The 20305-nt window shown below is 38.8% G+C and overlaps 2 protein-coding genes across 3 annotated transcripts in view; both read left to right on the top strand.

Annotated features, from left to right (window-relative positions):
* The window catches only part of LOC130069834 (cytochrome P450 2B4-like), a 49449-nt gene that overhangs the window by 9074 nt on the left and 20070 nt on the right, over positions 1–20305 (top strand). Inside the window, exons 1-3 of one of the 2 annotated variants that reach the window (XM_056233977.1) lie at positions 16183–16352; positions 16538–16691; positions 19431–19583. In XM_056233977.1, the coding sequence (XP_056089952.1) occupies positions 16209–16352; positions 16538–16691; positions 19431–19583 (451 nt within the window). In that variant the 5' untranslated portion in view covers positions 16183–16208. Of the gene's footprint in view, positions 1–16182; positions 16353–16537; positions 16692–19430; positions 19584–20305 lie in introns of those variants that run through there. The other variant, XM_056233976.1, reaches the window with a different exon arrangement.
* On the top strand, positions 2587–10585 carry LOC130069836 (cytochrome P450 2B4-like). Its single transcript, XM_056233978.1, has 9 exons — positions 2587–2826; positions 2987–3146; positions 4207–4359; positions 4661–4821; positions 6573–6746; positions 6989–7130; positions 9772–9959; positions 10032–10173; positions 10258–10585. Exons 1-9 carry the CDS (start codon positions 2632–2634, stop codon positions 10440–10442), a joined length of 1500 nt encoding a protein of 499 aa, XP_056089953.1. The 5' UTR covers positions 2587–2631; the 3' UTR covers positions 10443–10585.

Genomic DNA, 20305 nt, shown 5'->3' with positions numbered 1-20305 from the left:
CGCTCACCCTCCCACCCCTTAGATGTTTGATGGTGCGAGGACGCGCCTTCCGGGAGGGCGGGGGCCATAGTAACTTACGCTGCACGGCTAACCTAAAATCCCTCTCTAAATCCCTCCTTTCCGTGAGCTGCTCTGATTGGCCAGACAGCTCAGGTTTACCGCATACAGCACATTGAAAACAAAAACGCCCATTGCCATAACAACATCTGGGGCCTATACCATGAAGCCGGTTTAAGTGGCTAGCCAGGTATGTTTCAGTTTAGTTTGCGCCAACCCTGGGTTTTAGGCACCATGAAAGTGGTTTGGCTTTTAGCAGAGTTCATCGCCATAGTAACTTACGTTGCACAGTAACCTGGTCCCGGGCAGGTTATGTTCCAGGTAAGAGGTTGCAAAACGAACTTGGACCAATCAGCTGTGAGCAAAGTGACATGTCTGACGTGATAGTCACTCCACCTGTTTCTACTCCAAATTAAAGGTCACTACATAGCTAATTATTTTTAAAGACAAAATCGACTGGCTTTTGGTAATGCTTATTTAGAATAATAAATTTGTATGATTTAGAAATGATTTATGTAATTATTAAACCCTTAATCGATCACACATGTACAATTTTAGTTCATCAATTATTATTACGCAGATTTTAAATGAATAAATATATAAAGGTAATAGTATCAATAGGAATCAATAAATGAAGCAATAAAATTACTACATGTGAGCTTAAATGTTCAATTCTCTCCATACCTTTATCAACTGTATAAACTAACTTCACAATTTTTACTTGCACTGATATACAGTTAGACTTTTTCTTGTAGTTGTCCTCTTTCATAGACTATTTTCTTCTTGCGGTGTAAATTTGTTTAAATTCTTAAAAAAGTAATACATTCTCTAGCGTGAATGACTGATGTAAGATTATAAACGTTGGTAAAACAAACCTTGCTCCATGCTTAATCTTTCCTCAAAGTAGTGAGAACGACAAAAAATCTGCATTAATAGACACAGTTTTAAGTAATAGTTGCCCACAGCTGATTAACAGAAGTATTTTAGTAAGACAGTGATAAACATGAGTTAGTCAGTTAGCAGGAGACCTACACAATATCAAACTCAAAACAGAGTATTTTGAACACCATCTTTCAAGAGCAAGCGGTTTGCGAATCCTGCATTTAACTCCGAGATTTGAGAAGCAGTCGTCAGTCAAATAAAGGGAACACAGCAAAAGTTTAGGATTATACTGCTGTGGTATCGTGGTAAAGATTAATTTTAACCAATTCTTCACATGCTCGTCCTTGGGCAGTGAAGAAAAACTGGTTTTAGCCTACCTTCACATTGTAGAGCACAGCGTATTCTCGACATGATGCTATCCAGTCTCCACAGGAATTAGCTGCCGGTTTGAGGTTCAAGTTTTCCCTGGTGTCTGCGCGCGCAATAAGTGGACGAGCAATATGCTAATGTTTCGTCTTGACGTTACGACGAAACGGCTTATGACTCGTTTGAAAAATGATTAATTTCATTGACTCAGAGTCGACTCTTACTTTTGAATGACAATAACTTTATATACGGTGCACTTTCAGATTTAAAATTCGCAGGATGTTTTCATTCACTCAGAGCTATGTTACACACTACATGAAAGGTCATTTTCCAAAATCCATAATAAGGGCCCTTTAAAGTTTAAATTTTCAGTCTGTTCCTGAGATAACCACAGTGTGACAATACTCTAAGGCTAAGGAGAACGACCCACGAGTTGCCTAATCAGTTCATACAACTTCTAGAATTTTTTCGCTGATATTTCCTAATTTGTGCATACGAGAATTAAGTGCTTTTGTGGTCTTCAAATATGTAAACACAGTGATTTCTATCATATTTTAGAGTACAATTCTTCATCTGGTCAAAAGGTAAAAAAAAAATAACAATAATTTAATCCATGTATCCTTATTACTGCTATTGTCTGTGGTCATCCAGGCCAGATTGCAGAGGTCACAGTTTAGTGAAGGAAAATGTTCACATTTGTAGCGGCTGCTTTGGTCTTCTGGTCATCTTGTTTTTTTAAGGCAGAGTAATGAGGGATAACTTATCCATAAACACTGGCTACCCCTCCAGAGTCTATAGACTTGTCCTGTGCTGTAGTTTTAGTGTCTGCGGGGAGAAGCAATGTTTGGACAAAAACATAAAATAATAATATTGCATGACTATGCAACAATCTGAACTGAAAACTCATGCTTTACCTTTGCTATAATTTTACTGTCACCGTTACACCCCTTTCCAGACCTTTTGCCTAATCTCAATAACAAAGAAAAGATAAGGGTGTGGACTTGTCCGTTTCCACTGGCATGTAGTAGAGAGCTTTGAGCTAGTTACTTTTTTACTAAACTTGCGCCACTTTGCAGTGAATTAACTTCTTCCCTTAGATCTAACTAGTTTGTTTATAAAGGGAAAATGAGTGTTTTGCAGAAGTATAATATTCTTCATGGCTTGATTGTTTAGAATCTTGCAGCATTAATAGTAATAACTTATATAACTATTTCACAAGCATGAGCTGGCATGTCAAACTTACTCTCTCACTGTCTCCACCCTCTTTCGCTCTGTTTATAAAGCCCACAGTCGTCCGCTGCTCTTGTGTTTGTCTTGAAAGCAATCATGTGGGCGCCTCTCATGAAGTTAGACCTGGCCTCTGTAGGCCTGGCTCTGTTTCTGGGCTTGATCTTTCTGGTTCTGTTCGAGATCATCAGGATTAATTCCTACAGAGGTCAAACTCCTCCTGGTCCCAGACCTCTGCCGTTTGTGGGTACCATACCATATTTTTTGAAGAACCCAATGGAGTTTCTGAGATCAGTGAGTCATTGCTTTGAGCTTATTGTACAGAGGCTTTGTTTTTGTGCAAATGTATCTTATGTTCTCCTTACGCTTGAACTTTGTTGACTTCGCTTGCAAGTGAGATGATGTCTAAACCACTTTAGTTGTGTTGAAGTGCTGTGAAATCTTCTCTGAGTAGATGCCTCAGTATGGAGAAATGTCCACGGTGTATCTCGGGAGGAAGCCAGCGATACTCCTCAATACAATCCAGGTCACGAAGGAAGCCCTGGTCCAAAATGCTTCATCTTTTTCAGGAAGGCCACCTGTACCACTTCCAAACTGGATCAGTAATGGATATGGTCAGTAATACATTAAATTAATTGTAGGCTACTAGTACTGTACATCCAAGTTTTGATGAAATGGAAAAAGGGAAATAATTGTTTATAGTTGCCATAACTAACCCTGCTGGAAAATTACGCTAAAAGTTTCTTACATGGTTTTTATAGTCTTCTGAAGCTAGTCTAGATCAGTGGAGCTACTAGTCAGTTAAGTTGATACTTGAAACCTCTCAAGACTGCATAAATGTGCTCTTTGTTTGGATCTGGGCTTAAAGTGGTCTACTGCTAGTCTAGACCTGGGAATCTACCAGAATGAGGCCGAGGTCAACATGGACTTAGGCCCCGTCCACACTACTGCGATTTCGTTTAAAAACGGAGACCTTTTGCTACGTTTGCACCTCCCGTCCACACTAAAACGGCAAAAACGGAGACCCAAAACGGAGAAGTTTAGAAACGCTGCCGATCCCTTTTTCCTTTTGAATCTCCGGAGGGCGTTTTAGTGTAGACGGGTCAAAATGGAGGACTTTAGAAACGATGACGTAGTAGAGGCTCACGCTCGGCTCTGTGATTGGGTGTCATCAGTCATGGCGTATATCTTTGCTAGCAGCTGTTGTACAAGTAAATTCAACATTTTACAACGCTATAACTGCCTACATGCGCCGGAGTCAAGCTATTATTCGAGCGATCTGTGACAATTCCCGTGTGCAGCGGCGGCGTTGACCGTACATGGAGCGTCGGTTTGGGGTTAACCCAGAGCATGGTGGGATAATTTTATCAATGAAGTTGTGTTTACACCGGCACGCGCATGCCCAGTGTTGGTAAATGAGTCACGTGATCCGCGTTTTCAGTCGTTTTAATGTGGACGGAGATCAATTCTAATACGCAGCTAAAACGCTGGTGTGGACGGAGATCGTATTCGTTTTAATTATCCGTTTCTAAACTAAAACGCAGTAGTGTGGATGGGGCCTTATTCAAGATGTTTGGGGCTGGTAGACCTATGTATCTGTTTAAGTTGTCTTTCTTTGTTCAACTTGTCTGTGTATTTCCTCATAACTCTTAAGGTCTATTCTCTTTCCATCAGGCATAATAATGGTCACATTTGGTCACACCTGGAGGCAGCAGAGACGGTTTGCTCTGCACACACTCAGAAACTTTGGCCTGGGAAAGAAGTCTGTGGAGGAACGCGTGACAGAGGAAAGCAGTTACCTGCTTTCTGAAATGCTCAAATCAGAAGGTTATTGAGGATTTTAATCTGTGAATATGTTTCAATGTTTAGAGGTGCTGTACTCTGTCATGTCCCACCTCGTACTTGAGTCAAGTTCTAAACAAACTTTAAACATGCTACTTTACCAAGTATGTGGACATGAATTCTTAGCCAAAACATTTCAAGTGCATAGTCCCATTGTGCCTTAGTATTCAGGTTAGCTTCAAATGTGTTATTCAGCAAGCCAGCTATAATTTCAACATGTGGAATTTAGTTTAAACTATTAAAATACTCCTTGCCAAAAACTAACACAAGGTTTTCTTTGTTGAAGGCAAGCCTTTCGACCCCCAACATGCAATAGAGAATGCTGTTTCCAATATTATCTGTTCCATTGTCTTTGGGGATCGGTTTGACTACGATAACAAGCGCTTCGCAAACCTTCTGGAAATCCTGAAGGAGAACATCAATAATTCAGGATTAATTGTTGGGCAGGTATGAGCAAGCGTTTAAATTGTTTTTTGCTAAACTGTCCTAGTATCCAACCGGATCTTGCTCTACTGTCTGGATTCCCATAGGTTATCGACACATTGCATCGTTAATCTTTAGTAATAATGTGCTAAACCACCAGTGGTCACATTTGTGCCGCATCAAGACCTCAGCTTTCTGAAAGTTAGTGCTCCTGTTGTTTTTTTGCTGTAAATACCTGTCATTTTCATTACCAACACTAACTACATCAAGATTGTCTCCAATTTTGTGTATTAGCTTGTTAAAACCATCAACAAACAATTTGATTGTCGAATAAGGCTGTATGCCACAAAGGGAACTACTTGACCAGAGATGTCCAATCCTGATCCTGGAGGTCCACCTTTGTAAGGCTGGAAGCTTACGCTGCTATTTTGAACCAATAAGCGGAACAAAAGGCAGTTGAAGAATGACGTGTATAATTCAAATATTTATCTGACTTCAATATAATTAATCTGACTCCATTAAAGTTGTTGTTATTATTAAATCTCTTATTCTTTAAAGGTGAAGGTCTTTCTTAGAACTGATAGGAAATGTAGGATTTAACCTGAACGTTTAGATAACGAAAGATTTAATTACTTTAGCTTCAACCTCATCAGTGATAAAAGGAAAGATTCGCAAAGCCTTTAAAGCAGGCAAAGTTATATTTTAAGTTACATGTTTAAATATACAGACATTAGAATGCAACAACATACTGTAGAGAAAACTTAGTTGTAACAATGCACTGTTGTGCAGAAGAGGCTGGAAAAGCCTTTCTCATAGTCTGAGGTTACCCACTGGTGGGTAAACAGTTACCTTTCCTTCTTATACCCTGAGCCAAGCATTGTTAAGCATGAGTGGAATATACCAACACCGAAACCGACCGACAGGAAACCAAAAGATGAGGCAAATGTGTGGAGATCAAGAGGGGGAGAAGAACATTGACATATTCTCCTCAATGTATGTTTAAGCGATAGTACCTAGATTGTACATTAGGATACTTTAAAATCTCTATTAAGTTCACCACCGTTCAGTTTATAAACTGTCAGATGATTAGAACACGCTAGTAAATAAACAGTATGTAGTTGAAAGCACATGTCCTGTGAAGCAAATGGGACAGACGTGTCATTGAGGTGCAAATGACTCTGTCTCTCCCGACAGAACCATCCTGCGCCTGGAGTGTCCTACATCAGCATATTGATGAAATCCCCTTGCACTCAATAGGCATTAGCATATTGTGATGATGAAGGCCATTGCGCCAAGTTTAATTAACATGTACTGTATACCTTTAAAAGGATTTCTGAAGTACTAGGGCAGTAAAGAGTTCTGCCCATATTTGCTCAGCCCTACAAGAGTTTAGCTCAAAACACTTCTTAAACTCACGAAGCTAATAAAGGGCCGCATCCAAAATTGCATACTTCCCACTATATAGTAGGTGAGTATGTCAAATTCACAGTATTCATAGAACAAAAAGTACCTGAATGATGTACTATTTCCAGCTAGATTATGAAGGGTGCATCCAATGGACACTTTACTATCCCAAGAGGCTACAGGAGAGTACTTGATTAATGCTCACAAAGTAATTACTCAAAAGAAGTATCTACTCTGAGAGTATGTGATTTAGGACGCAGAAAATGTCTTCAGAATTGCAAGAAACTTCTAGGCAGGTGTTTTGGAGCAGATTGAAATGAAACTTCTGCTGTTAATGCTGCATAGTTATCTGTAGCCTTTTTCTTTTACAGGTGTTTAACTTGCTTCCCATCATCAAACATTTCCCAGGGCCACACCAAAAAATCTATCGGAACGGCGAAGATTTGAAGGCTTTCTTCAGGGAATCAGTCAAAGCACACCGTGAAACTCTGGATCCAGACAGTCCACGAGACTTCATTGATGCCTACCTGCTGGAGATTGAGAAAGTGAGATCATCACAACCAACCGTTCTAGAAACTGTTTAATCCACTCTTTGATGATAGTTACTATTTTGCCAAGTAACACATGTTCTTGGATGAACATTTGTTACGAACTACCCCTTAAATTTGAAGGTTCTTCAAGCCCCAATTCCATTTCTAACCCTTATATGAATTTTGTTCTAGGGATAACAATATCCTACAAGTTAACCATGGATCTATTGAAATGCTTTCTGTTTTCCTTGGAGCAGCAAAAGTCCAACGAGGACTCCACGTTTCACGAGGAGAACATGATTATGTCAGTAGCTGATTTGTTCCTCGCTGGAACCGACACCACAGCGACCACCATCAGATGGGGGCTCATCTACTTGACACAATACCCAGATGTACAAGGTACTTAGGATTTACATGGCATGTTAACGGGAATGCATGAACGGATAAATGTATATATTGCATGCTCTGTAATTCGCTTTAGATAGAAGCATCTGCCAAGTACATAAATGTAGATATAAAGGTGATAAGTAAAGAAAGTGTTCTGTTCTGTTCTTTTGCATGCATTTTAAGGGTTTTCTGCATTTTCTGTCTTCTATCAGTCAATTGCTTTGTTTAAGAAACAGACCAAATTTTAGTCATTATTCACTGAAAACCGCATTCTCCACAGCTCTCGAATCTCATTTGTGCATATTTAAAACGTGGCTTGGCATGTCATGATTGTTTTTAAGATGCACAAAAACCAGTGACATTTGGTCTTATTAATGTCAAACCTTCTTGCATATGCAAGACAATCTTCCAATGATGAATGATGCACAAATGTGTATTTTAACAGTTGCAAGGTCATGGTTCCCCTGTTGTTGTTTTTTGTCGCAATGAAGAGTTCTGCACTGTAATATTGTCTTTTTATTTAGCTTCAAAGCTCTAGAGTCCAAGTTTCATGCTTTAAGTAGCCAAATGGAAATGCTGAATTGGAAAAAAATATTGCATAATTTGTAAACGCTGTAATGAATCACACAATAATAATATACATAACATGTATTTAAGGGGGGCCGGAAGGCCAATTTAGCTCAAAAGGAATGATTCATCGATTTGCAATGAATCTTGACGGAATCACTATGGAACCGAGCAAATGACTCGTTTAGAGTTCATTTGAACGGGCCGTAATTATAACCTTGGCAACAGATATGAATATCCAATCTATAGTGAAACACTATGTATTAGCAAGGTAACTTTAGATCGACAGTACAAGACATTAAATGTGCAAGCACAACACAAGGCAAATATCTTTTCAAATATATTGACGACTTTATTAACTATTCTAAACACATAAAACTAAGGTCTAAACACAATCACACACACGCATTCATACAAGGCGCAGAGGAAGAGAGAGAGTGAGAGAGTGAGTTTTCAGAGTGAGATGCACTTTGTAAGACATGACCTGAACGAACCACCAAGCATTAATTTAAACCTTCGTTTCTTAGACAGGTTATTCAATTTACATTTACAGCACCAGTTCAGTTAAGAGTCTGGAGTAGCTGCTACTTGCTTGTCTTTGCGTTGCTTAGGGAGTTCCCTTTTTGCGGTGCTTCGTCAAAGGGGTTTCCCGACCGGGTCCGTGTGGCTGGTTGTCTTTGAAGTGCCTGGATGGAAGTTTCTGAACTGCCGGTCACGTGTGATTGGCAGGCGAAAAGAGTCTTTACAGTTCGAAGCGCGTTGCAGGAGAGACGTTTAAACGAACTTCGCAGCAACTTAACTGTGAACCGAGACTTTTACGAAAAAAGAAAATAAAGGAAGAAATGAAAGTAAGACGAGTTAGATGGCTTGAATGAGCTGTTTCAACCCCGATCTTGATGGGTTATTTGTCTGCTGGTCTAATTTGGTCTGGTCGATGAAGAAGCGTGCGAACACGCTCTTTGTTGTTTTCAGAGAGAAGCACGAACAGGAACACTCTCTTGCTGTTGCTAGAGAGAGGCGCAAACTTAGTTCAACACCGAACCGAACTCAAAACCGAACGGCAACCCCGAACTGCTCTCTGAACCGAATTTCTTTTTCTCCTAACTAACTCCTTTGTTCGGGTCTTTAACTTAAACGTTAGTCCAACCTCTTTTGGAGAATTCTGACCAATGAGACAATGGCATCATTTTAGGAGGTGGATCGTTCCTACTTATCTTATCTGGGATCTGCTTGGGTTCCAGCACTTAGCAGAGAAACAAGAGACCCCAGTTTAAACATTATAGATTATTATAATCATACAAAACATTTTACACAGATTTCAAACAAGCCACCTTTTGAATTAAGGGCATACGATTCTTTTGATTGGAAGCACGATACCCTTTCATCCATACACACAGTTATATCACAATTACATGATTTATATGTGATCTACGCATAATACAAACATGAATTGTAGGAACAACAAGAATTATGATGTTTGATTAAGTCCACGGAGCATTGTTCTGCGTGAGTTTTAATGGGTTTGATGTGTAAAGTCTGTGTAAGTCTCTCACGTTCCATGGAAGCGTGGTCTGTCTTACATCGCTGTCCTGCTCAGCAGTGGTGATGCTGAGGGAGGTCAAAGGTGGTCAGGCCCCTTAATGGTCAGGCCTCGTTTCACCATTTCTGAGCAGCTTTGTCTTGCTTAAGGATGAAACAGTGACAACGTTCTTCCTGTTTAGGCTTATCTCTGATGCCTGCGGGGCCATAAAAGACTTCTCTGGGGGGTTTTCTAGACAATTTGGAGCCAGTCTTGTGACTTTGGAATGTGGTATTCAGATCCGAAATGCTGAATCACATTTGAATGAATCCCATGAGAGATTAGAAAGATTAATTTGTGTTTGGTTCATCCTTAAAGTCTCTACAACGCCAACTAGGTTTATACAGATTTTCCTTGTAGCACACAGGTAGCCCTATCCCAAACACACCATTGCTTGAGTAAGGTTTTAAAGCGCCACAGTGTTTCATTATGTCAACCTTCCAGTTGGTCACTTATTGTGTTTTAACACTGAGGAATGTACACACATGAACATTAATGACGTTACAGAGCGATGTCATAAGGAGATTGTTCGGGTGTTGGGTTACGACCGCTTTCCCAGCATGGATGACCGTGACAAACTACCGTACACGTATGCCACTGTTCATGAGTTTCAGCGCTTTGGCAACATTGTACCATCTGGCGTGATTCATGAAACAACTCAGCCCATAAAACTACGAGGATACAACCTTCCCAAGGTAATGAATGGAGCCTGGATGTGTTGTTTTTCTTGATTGAAATTGTTCCACTAACAAACATCATCTTTCTAGGGCACCGAGATACTGACTAACTTAACAGCAATTTTAACTGATAAGGAGCACTGGAAGTATCCAGACACTTTTAACCCGGAGAATTTCTTAGACGATAATGGACAATTCTTCAAACCAGAGTCTTTCCTCCCTTTCTCCTTGGGTGAGTCACCTGACTACGATAGCAGTAGACCAAGAGCAAAGCCAACTAGGTTAAAACCCATTGTGTTTTATCTCTATTTATCAGGTCCGAGGGTATGTCTCGGTGAGACTCTTGCTAAGATGGAGCTCTTCCTCTTCGTCACTTCTCTCTTGCAGCGGATTCGTTTCTCCTGGCCACCTGGTGAGCAGCAGCCAGACATGAATGGGATTGTTAGTGTGATCCGCTCTCCTGAGACATACAACATCATCTGCCACAGCCGAGGTTCCTAAGATTGACCATCAGTAACCTTTCCTGCATTAATGGAGTTTCCAAAGCTTCCGTAGCTGGTTTAGACAGCTTTAAAACTTGATGTTAATATTTTAGCTAAGGAATTATATTCTAGTTTAATAGTTATGAATGCTGTACTATTTGTTGTAAAGTCTAAACCCTGAACAGGCACGTGCACAGGTAGGGCTCAACCTGTGCAGAGCACATGCCCTTTTTGCTCTTACACTCGAAGTGCCCTTTTTTTTTGTGGTGGTGTTTTTTTTCTTCTTCAATAAATCAATGCTATTGGTCACCCTTTACGTCTGTCTGTCTGTTTTAAAAAATATTTAGCCAATAAAAGTTCTTAAAAAGAGCTTGTGTGAATCTTGTTCGATCCTCAAACTGTCAGTAAACCTGATAACTCCGCCCCCTCTATCGTGACTGAATGAACTGAAGCTCCGCAGCGACCGCACAGGCACAGCAGACAGCAGCTGAACGGAGTTTTGCAAGGGTAAATAAGGATCTTGTTGTTTGAATAAGTACTAAACACTTTGTCTATAAAAGCTCATATTTTATTTATTTGATGTCTGACTGAGACATGTGGGACCTGTCACCTGAGAGAGAGGTCTAGGCTAGAATTTGCCATCTAGTCATAACCAATACATAGCCTACACTTAAATAGCCTGTGCATACAGTAGCATTTCATCTTTTATAAAATGCGATTTTGGCCAAATGTATTTTACAACAGGAAAAACTGAGCGCCTATATAGCTACAACAAACTTAACCCGTTGATGAAAATGTAATGTGATGCCGCCGGCGCCGTTTAATGACGGACAAAATGCACATTTGCACACATTCGCTGGTCAAAAACCCCGTAACTGTATTTGAGTTTGACTTTTGTAAAATGTTAACAATATATTCATAAGTAATACAACGTATAACTTGTTTTTACCATCGGAAAATCATAAGCACAGGTGCGCCCCCGCGCTGTTTTGTACTGAAACTACACAAAGCGACTGAGTGATCCTCGTCGTCACCTATAATATATTTTTAAGAAATGTTCTTCTTTGATTTATGATTGCTGATACACTTAATTTATTAACATTTCATCTTGTTATGGCAATAATATTAAATTATGGTTAATTCAAGGCTGTTGATATGCACGTATTCGCTATATTTTTTTTAATCTGGTATTCTATACTCTCCGCTCGTCCTCACATGTATAAATGTAGTAAAACATGGTTTTACTACAGTAATGTTGTAGTAGTAACTAAAAAAAACATTACAGAAATCTATTTTAAACATCACTGTGAAATCTTTATATTTTATCATGCAGAATGTAATTCATGATTTAATTCATTCCAATGCTTAATTTATTTGATCCAAAATACAACAAAAACAGTAATATTGTGAAATATTTTTACAATCTAAAATAACTTCTCTATTTAAATATTTTAAAAAGTAATTATATCTGTGATCAAAGCTGAATTTTCAGCATCATTACTCAAGTTCAGTACTCCTCAGTGTCACGTGATCCTTCGGAAATGCTTTTCACTGCAACTGTACTTTTCACACTATTTTATTTATTTATTTTCATTGCTGGCTTATTTTAGGGAAAGTGTAGTGAACAAGGGACCTTCAAGAGACCAACATTCCTGGTCCTCCACAGTATCAAGTTTTTGCCAGGTAGGCGGATACATGTTGGATATGCTATAGTTGTATGGCTACCATTGTATGGCTATAGTTTCTTATAATCTGGAATTGAGTTGGACATAATTATTTAAATTATATTTCAAAATAGTTTCTCAAAAATACTTGACTCATGTTTATGTGTGACATTGAGAAGAGGGGAAGGTAGAGCAATGTTAACCAAATAATACAAATTAGCTTATGAAACCAAACAGAATAGCTAAAAAATATATATATTTTATTGAACTTTTTGTGTGCAAAGAACAAAATATATATATATATACACATTTTTTATAACTATAACATTTATAAAAAATATATAAATGATATAACTATTTTTTGTACTTATATGAATTCTGATTACATGGTGGGGGAAAAAAAGGAGGGGGTGCCCTTTGTCAGTTTCAGCACATGCCCCTCAAAAGGTCTATGCACGGCCCTGACCCTGAATATCACAATAAATTACTGCAGTGATTTCATACTATTGTAAAGCTTTGTTTCTCTCATGATGTAATCTATCACGTGATAGCTTATATTACAGGTCTAAACTAGATGTATGGCTATTCACGTGGAGCTGTAACACACCCTGTTAGTGTGCATGTTTAGAATTGGTTGAGTTCATGCATCATGTATGTAATGGTAAATCAATTCATATGAGTGGAGAAAAAACACAAATGCTTTAAAATCAAAGTTTTAATTTAATGCAGATTCTTTTTGACAATATTTGATCAAACCTAGTGCCATTTTAGGAGAATGGATGTATTGTATTGTATGCAAATGTAATATATTTAAAAATAAATCTTATTGAAAAATAAATTCTTGTGAACATTTCTTCTAAAACATTTGAAGATTTAAAATGTGTAAATATCAGTATATAAAGTTATAATCAATCATATAAATCTCATACTCTAAGCAACCCACGAGTTGCCTCCTGAGTTTTGCAGATATTTCCTGATTTGTGGGTGACCACATACAAGAATTAAGTGCTTTTGTGGTCTTCACAGATGTAAACACAGCGATTTCTATGATATATTTTAGTGTACAATTCTTCATCTGGTCAAAAGTAATACAAAATTTTTTTTTTTAAATCCATGTATCCTTATTACTGCTATTGTCTGTGGTCATCCAGGACAGATTGCAGAGGTCACAGTTTAGTGAAGGAAAATGTTCACATTTGTAGCGGCTGCTTTGGTCTTCTGGTCATCTTGTTTTTTGACGGCAGAGTAATGAGGGATAACTTATCCATAAACACTGGCTACCCCTCCAGAGTCTATAGACTTGTCCTGTGGTGTAGTGTCTGCGGGGAGAAGGAATGTTTGGACACCGAATCCCTGTAGTGTCACCACATCAGGCATAGATGCCAAGAGCTGGCGGACAGAAGCGTAGCCGTTCAGCACCACTGAGTCCAGGAGGAGCGGGCAGGACCTGCGCGCTTTACTCAAAGTGATGCCTGCAGGATATTGGACCATCAGATCCCGAAGTGCTTTCTTCAGCTTCATCAGGTCAGTGCTTGGTTCTGATTGATGGGTGGATGGATAGGTCATATTATATATAGAAAAACATGCACAACAACAGCATAATTGCAATTTTGTAATTAAAAGTTGTTGGTCTGGGATATTAAAGTAAAGATGGTTAGCTACCTTTTTGTAAGGGGTCATTTCAATCTACATGTAGATTGAATGTCCCCTTACAAAAAGGTGGAACTATTTTGATTCAAAAACTACCCTCACAGACTAACTAAGTGTGTAGCTAAACTGCCGAGTTAACTTCTCTTTGGAATAAAGTATCAGTAAATGACCTGTCATTTACTCACTTGTATCGGATGATGCTGGTGCTCCTTTAGCGAGCACAGCACTGTACAGTGTCGTGAAACCCGAACCTCCGGGACCGTTCTGTGACATCTTTAACGACTGCGATGTGACCAATCTTCTTTTATGAAAGCGAAATTCCCTTCCTCTGAAGTAATAGACACTGACACGTTTGGTATCGGGTCTGTGTGAATCAATCAGTAAAATAAAAACTAAATGTATCAGCCTACTTTGAACGAAGTTAAACACCACATCTGGCATTTAAACGTAGGCTATCGAAACTAACACATGACTCATTTGGACACGAATCATTTTACTGTACCGAAACGTTTGAACTTTAGTGAATCTGTTAAAATGGTTCAGCGATTCTTTTGAAATATCACTATAATAATGTAGCGATTTACCACCATTTCAATGTTAGGCTATAAGGTTTCTCGGTTTGTTGATATCACACTTACAAAAAGCAAAGTGTGATGCATGTTTATTATATATTTATTTTTTATCACACATTAATAGTGCTACTATTTACACTCAACCTGCATTTACGATTCCGTGTGATTTTCGGTTCAATCGATTCACTACAAAGAACCGCTATTAAAAATGATTCGCGAACCAAACCTTATGCTTTCGTTTTCTACTTCGTTTCCCTAGAACGAAGAGCGCTAATATTACGGGCTTCCTCTTACAGACAGACGACGCCTTTTATCAACACGGAAACGTATGACAAAAAAAATAATCTAAAACGATATAAGAATTCGACAATGCTGCCCATTGACATGAGATGTCTACAGGCTATGTGAGAAGCAGAACGCCAGTTCTCTTATGATGATCAAAGCAAGCTCACTTCTCATTGACTTTTTTCCTCTACATATTTTGGGTACCTCACTTCTTCCTATGAGGTAAATTTAAATAAATAAATATAAAAGAAAAAGCACATTTGCTGATTGCTGCCTTTTATTTTGAGCAGTGACTGTCTACTTCCAAAGTGGTAGAATGTAAATAGCCAAATTCACCACATCATGGTATTCTGCATGTTTATACAGATGTTTGATAAATGTAAATGAATGATTGCATTCATCAACCATGGTATGTATTGGTGTATGGTGTTCAGAGGTATTTTAAAATACACACTATTTTATTACACATTTTATAATTTGCAATACCAAGGTACCGCCAAACATAAAATCCACCAAATGTGTAAATGAGGTAGTTTTGCTTGTGGTTGCGTCATTCATTTAATCATTTTGACTGAATTTTGCTTCACCTTTGTCCTAGTTGTACTACTGTTTCTCACCTTTACACGTCTTTTGTAGTGTCATTAATGAGGAACAATGATCTTTTCTGATTGGACGTCATGGTAGGCCTAGTCTATCATTTACTGCAGTCATCCAGCTTCTATAGTGTGGCAAACACTTGGAAACCACTGTGAACTTTAACGCATTCTCTCTGGGAAAGGGAATTGAATGGGAAACGGGATTGTTTTCCTTCTCTCATAGGTGGCTGCAAAGTCTAAACCTTCTGTTTGAATGTCAATAGATTACACCGCCCTGCAACATATTTGCTAAATGAAACCCAATAATTGTTTCTTACTAATTTTGGGGAACTGATTCCAAAAATAGTGCCTGTTTCTCTCTATCATGTCACTTTCTCACAACGTGATGCGTTTCTTAGCATTCTTGCTTTCGATATCCATGTAGCTATAAAGTGAAGACGGCTTGTATTTTCCCTGAAACACCAGAATAACTGCTACAAAGACATTCCTCTCTTCCGCTGAGCCAGGTAACAACTGTCTGTTCCAAATATTTTGGAATTTTGTTGGGCATATTCCTGTGACCCAACGGTTTGCATCTGGTTTTGGGGGCGACAGCCAATGGTTATCTGAGATCTTGAAGAGGCACCACCCACAACAGAACAGAATTCTCTTAAGTTTTGACATGATCTCTTCTACTGCTGTGAAATTGAGAATAAAAACTGTACGCGATGTAGGCCTACAGTTGTTGATATTTATGAACTCGGCATAATCAAATTAGTTAATATCAGATAATTTTGCTAATCAACAGAATTGTACTTTTCAAGATGCAGCAGTGCTGTGTTATATAGGCAAATAATTTCTGTTTATTTTGTGTGATATATTAAGACGCAGGTATCATAGCTGTATTCATCAAATCAGTAATACTAACAGCTGAAAGGGTTAACAGCTTGTTAAACTCTCTCACTGTCTCCACCCTCTTTCGCTCTGTTTATAAAGCCCACAGTCGTCCGCTGCTCTTGTGTTTGTCTTGAAAGCAATAATGTGGGCGCCTCTCATGATGTTAGACCTGGCCTCTGTAGGCCTGACTCTGTTTCTGGGCTTGATCTTTCTGGTTCTGTTCGAGATCATCAGGATTAATTCCTACAGCAGTCGAACTCCTCCTGGTCCCAGACCTCTGCCGTTTGTGGGATCATTACCACATCTGCTAAGGAAGCCAATGGAGTTCATAAGATCAGTGAGTCTGCGCTTTTTTCTTGGTATAGGCTTATCATTGAACTCTTAACTATTTTGAAATTAGATGTTTAATATACAAAACATATGTTCAGAAACATTTTCTAAGTTTTAATGCACTTGTGAATGTTCTCCTAGTTGCCACAGTATGGAGAAATGTCCACTGTGTATCTTGGGAGGAAGCCGATGATAATCCTCAACACAGTCCAGGTCACGAAGGAAGCCCTGGTTCAGGAAGCTTTTTCTGGAAGACCGGCTATGCCTCTTATAGATTGGATAACTAATGGACTTGGTGAGTAACATGGTACTATGATGCTTGAAATATGGATTTTGTACCATTTCATTCTAAATTTAGAGTCACTCTTAATAATAAAGTTACCAAAAGGGGGGGTTGTTTCACAGCAATGCCATAAAAGACCCATTTGGGGTTCCCTAAAGAACCTCAGTGAATAGTTCTTAAAAATACATGCATGTATGTATATGTATGTATGTAAGCATATATATATACTGTATATATATGTGTATATATATATATATATATATATATATTTTTTTTTTCATAGCATAAGTAACATTTGAAAAATCTTTTGGCACTATATAGAATATTGTTTGCAATAAAGAGGTTCATTAGACATACAATATTCTTCATTAAATCATAGATGACAATAAAGAACCTTTATTTTTTATGATGTATGGTTGATCTCGAGTCACTTTGCTTCAAAAATGTGACTACAAATTTAGCAGTAGATCAGATTTGAGTTTTGAACTACACTCACCTAAAGGATTATTAGGAACACCTGTTCAATTTCTCATTAATGCAATTATCTAATCAACCAATCACATGGCAGTTGGTTCAATGCATTTAGGGGTGTGGTCCTGGTCAAGACAATCTCCTGAACTCCAAACTGAATGTCAGAATGGGGAAGAAAGGTGATTTAAGCAATTTTGAGCGTGGCATGGTTGTTGGTGCCAGACGGGCCGGTCTGAGTATTTCACAATCTGCTCAGTTACTGGAATTTTCACGCACAACCAGTTCTAGGGTTTACAAAGAATGGTGTGAAAAGGGAAAAACATCCAGTATGCGGCAGTCCTGTGGGCGAAAATGCCTTGTTGATGCTAGAGGTCAGAGGAGAATGGGCCGACTGATTCAAGCTGATAGAAGAGCAACTTTGACTGAAATAACCACTCATTACAACCGAGGTATGCAGCAAAGCATTTGTGAATCCACAACACGCACAACCTTGAGGCGGATGGGCTACAACAGCAGAAGACCCCACCGGGTTCCACTCATCTCCACTACAAATAGGAAAAAGAGGCTACAATTTGCAAGAGCTCACCAAAATTGGACAGTTGAAGACCAAAAAAATGTTGCCTGGTCTGATGAGTCTCGATTTCTGTTGAGACATTCAGATGGTAGAGTCAGAATTTGGCGTAAACAGAATGAGAACATCGATCCATCATGCCTTGTTACCACTGTGCAGGCTGGTGGTGGTGGTGCAATGGTGTGGGGGAGGTTTTCTTGGCACACTTTATGCCCCTTAGTGCCAATTGGGCATCGTTTAAATGCCACGGCCTACCTGAGCATTGTTTCTGACCATGTCCATCCCTTTATGGCCACCATGTACCCATCCTCTGATGGCTACTTCCAGCAGGATAACCAGCAGGATATAATAATGTCACAAAGCTCGAATCATTTCAAATTGGTTTCTTGAACATGACAATGAGTTCACTGTACTAAAATGGCCCCCACAGTCACCAAATCTCAACCCAATAGAGCATCTTTGGGATGTGGTGGAACGGGAGCTTCGTGCCCTGGATGTGCATCCCACAATTCTCCATCAACTGCAAGATGCTATCCTATCAATATTAGGGATGTAACGATATTGACGATATCGCGCTATCGCGGTGGTAAACGTGTCTCGATATCGTCATGGTTGGGTTACAATATTAAAAGGACAGGTGTCCGTCACAAAGCAAGAGGAATAAACACAGTCCCGCGGATCACAAACTTCCAAGATGCCGTCTGCAAGTGTGTTTATTGTCTGCCAAGACAATAAACCAAGCAAGCGAAAGGCTCAAAAGGTCTCAAAACTAAGCGCTGTATTGCTCTCTCTCCCTCGCAGGCTCGCACATATTAATCAAAATAAATCGACAAGATGTTTTTTTTTTCCTGACGTACATGAACGCTAAACAAGTGATATGTTGATGTGCATTTTAGCATTGCTAATATTCCTGTGTTTTCGTCTCGTTCGGGATCCGTTTGAAGCTGAATGCATCACCTGAAAAGCTGGCACGTAACGTTACGTGTCAGTGTCAAATAATGTACACATAATGAATGGCGACTGTAGAAAGTAAAAGCTGAATCCCGGACATTTTGGGTGATCTCGAAATGTGGGACTGATTGTGCAAATCAGCAATGTAACGTTAGGATAGCCTAGCGTAGCAAACTAGCGATTTTTAAAAACGTTAAAAACATTTCAATAAACAAAATAGTTGCAAATATATATGTACATAACTGTGTAGAGCACAAAACAAGACTGTCATAATTTTTTAATCAATCATTTAAGCCAAAAATACTTACATTTATGGGACTCTCTGGATGATATGCCTGCCATTGTTGCCGGTTGTGCAGTGCATTCTGGGTACCCCTTGGTTTCAAGTAAGCTCGCGAAAATTCTTGGTTTTAAGGGGTGTCTACCCCTTCCCCTTAGCCCTATTATTTAGATTATCATCACAAACACTATCGTGAGCTATTTAACAATACCGTGAGCTTTTCCACAATATCGCAATAAATATCGTACCGTGAGGTCAATATCGAAATTGTATCGTACCGTGAGATTTTGATATCGTTACATCCCTAATCAATATGGGCCAACATTTCTAAAGAATGCTTTCAGCACCTTGTTGAATCAATGCCACGTAGAATTAAGGCAGTTCTGAAGGCGAAAGGGGGTCAAACACAGTATTAGCATGGTGTTCCTAATAATCCTTTAGGTGAGTGTAGATTAGATTAGTTCTCTCTTTTTCTCAGGTATAATAATGGTCACGTTTGGTCACTCCTGGAGGCAGCAGAGAAGGTTTGCTCTACACACGCTCAGGAATTTTGGCCTGGGGAAGAAATCAGCTGAAGATCGTGTCATAGAGGAAAGCCGATATCTGATTTCTGAAATGCTTAAAGCAGAAGGTAGGAATTGTTCATCCTTTATTAGAACTCATTCCATGGTGTCATCTTTGTCAAAAATCACCCAAAGTACTCTTTCTTAAACATTTCTTGTAGTGGCATTAACATTTTTGTATTTAAATGTTGAGGGTGTATATTTAGATACTTTTTTACAAATACTTTCAAAATTTAACTCTTTCCTCGCCATGTACTATAAACATGCAATATATCAAAAGAAAGGACAGAGGCTATGCTTTTAGACAAACAAAAATAATTTTTTAACATTTTATTCTAGCTCAATGCATTCTTTTTTATCAACCCTTGTATGCGAGAAAGATTTATATTAAAAAAGCAACATTTTGAGCAAACAATTTAGAAAATTATGGTTTTGTCAAAGATTACGTCCGGATCGGATTCAGAACGATGATCAAAACACAGTTGGAGTAGATCGAGTTCATCAACACCCCCAAAGCTTCACAGTCTCCCGTCCTGGGCAGTTTTGATTTATATACTGTTTAATGTTGGTGATCGCGTTATTTTACACATGCATCTGCTTACATATGCTATCGCTTGTTTCTGCTTCTTTTTTGCCTGTGTTTTGACCAGGAGATTCAGTACTCTTATAGCGCCCCCTACCGTATAACAGTGAAAACACAGAAATTTCGTCAATGGCGGGTAAAGAGTTAAATTCAAATTTCTATTTAAAATCGATTGGACATAAAATCACTTAAGTTTTTCCACTCATA

Source organism: Rhinichthys klamathensis, unplaced genomic scaffold (assembly GCF_029890125.1).
Source record: "Rhinichthys klamathensis goyatoka isolate OS25496 unplaced genomic scaffold, OSU_Roscu_1.1 h1tg000386l_1, whole genome shotgun sequence".
Taxonomy (NCBI): Eukaryota; Metazoa; Chordata; class Actinopteri; order Cypriniformes; family Leuciscidae; genus Rhinichthys; species Rhinichthys klamathensis.
Note: the sequence above shows the minus strand (reverse complement) of the source record. Positions and strands in the feature narration are given on the sequence as shown.

Coding starts and splice junctions, on each gene's coding strand:
- LOC130069836 (XM_056233978.1), top strand. CDS start 2,632: ATGTGGGCGCCTCTCATGAAGTTAGACCTGGCCTCTGTAGGCCTGGCT. Junction 3,147..4,206: donor CTGGATCAGTAATGGATATG/GTCAGTAATACA, acceptor TCTTTCCATCAG/GCATAATAATGGTCACATTT. Junction 6,747..6,988: donor ACCTGCTGGAGATTGAGAAA/GTGAGATCATCA, acceptor TCCTTGGAGCAG/CAAAAGTCCAACGAGGACTC.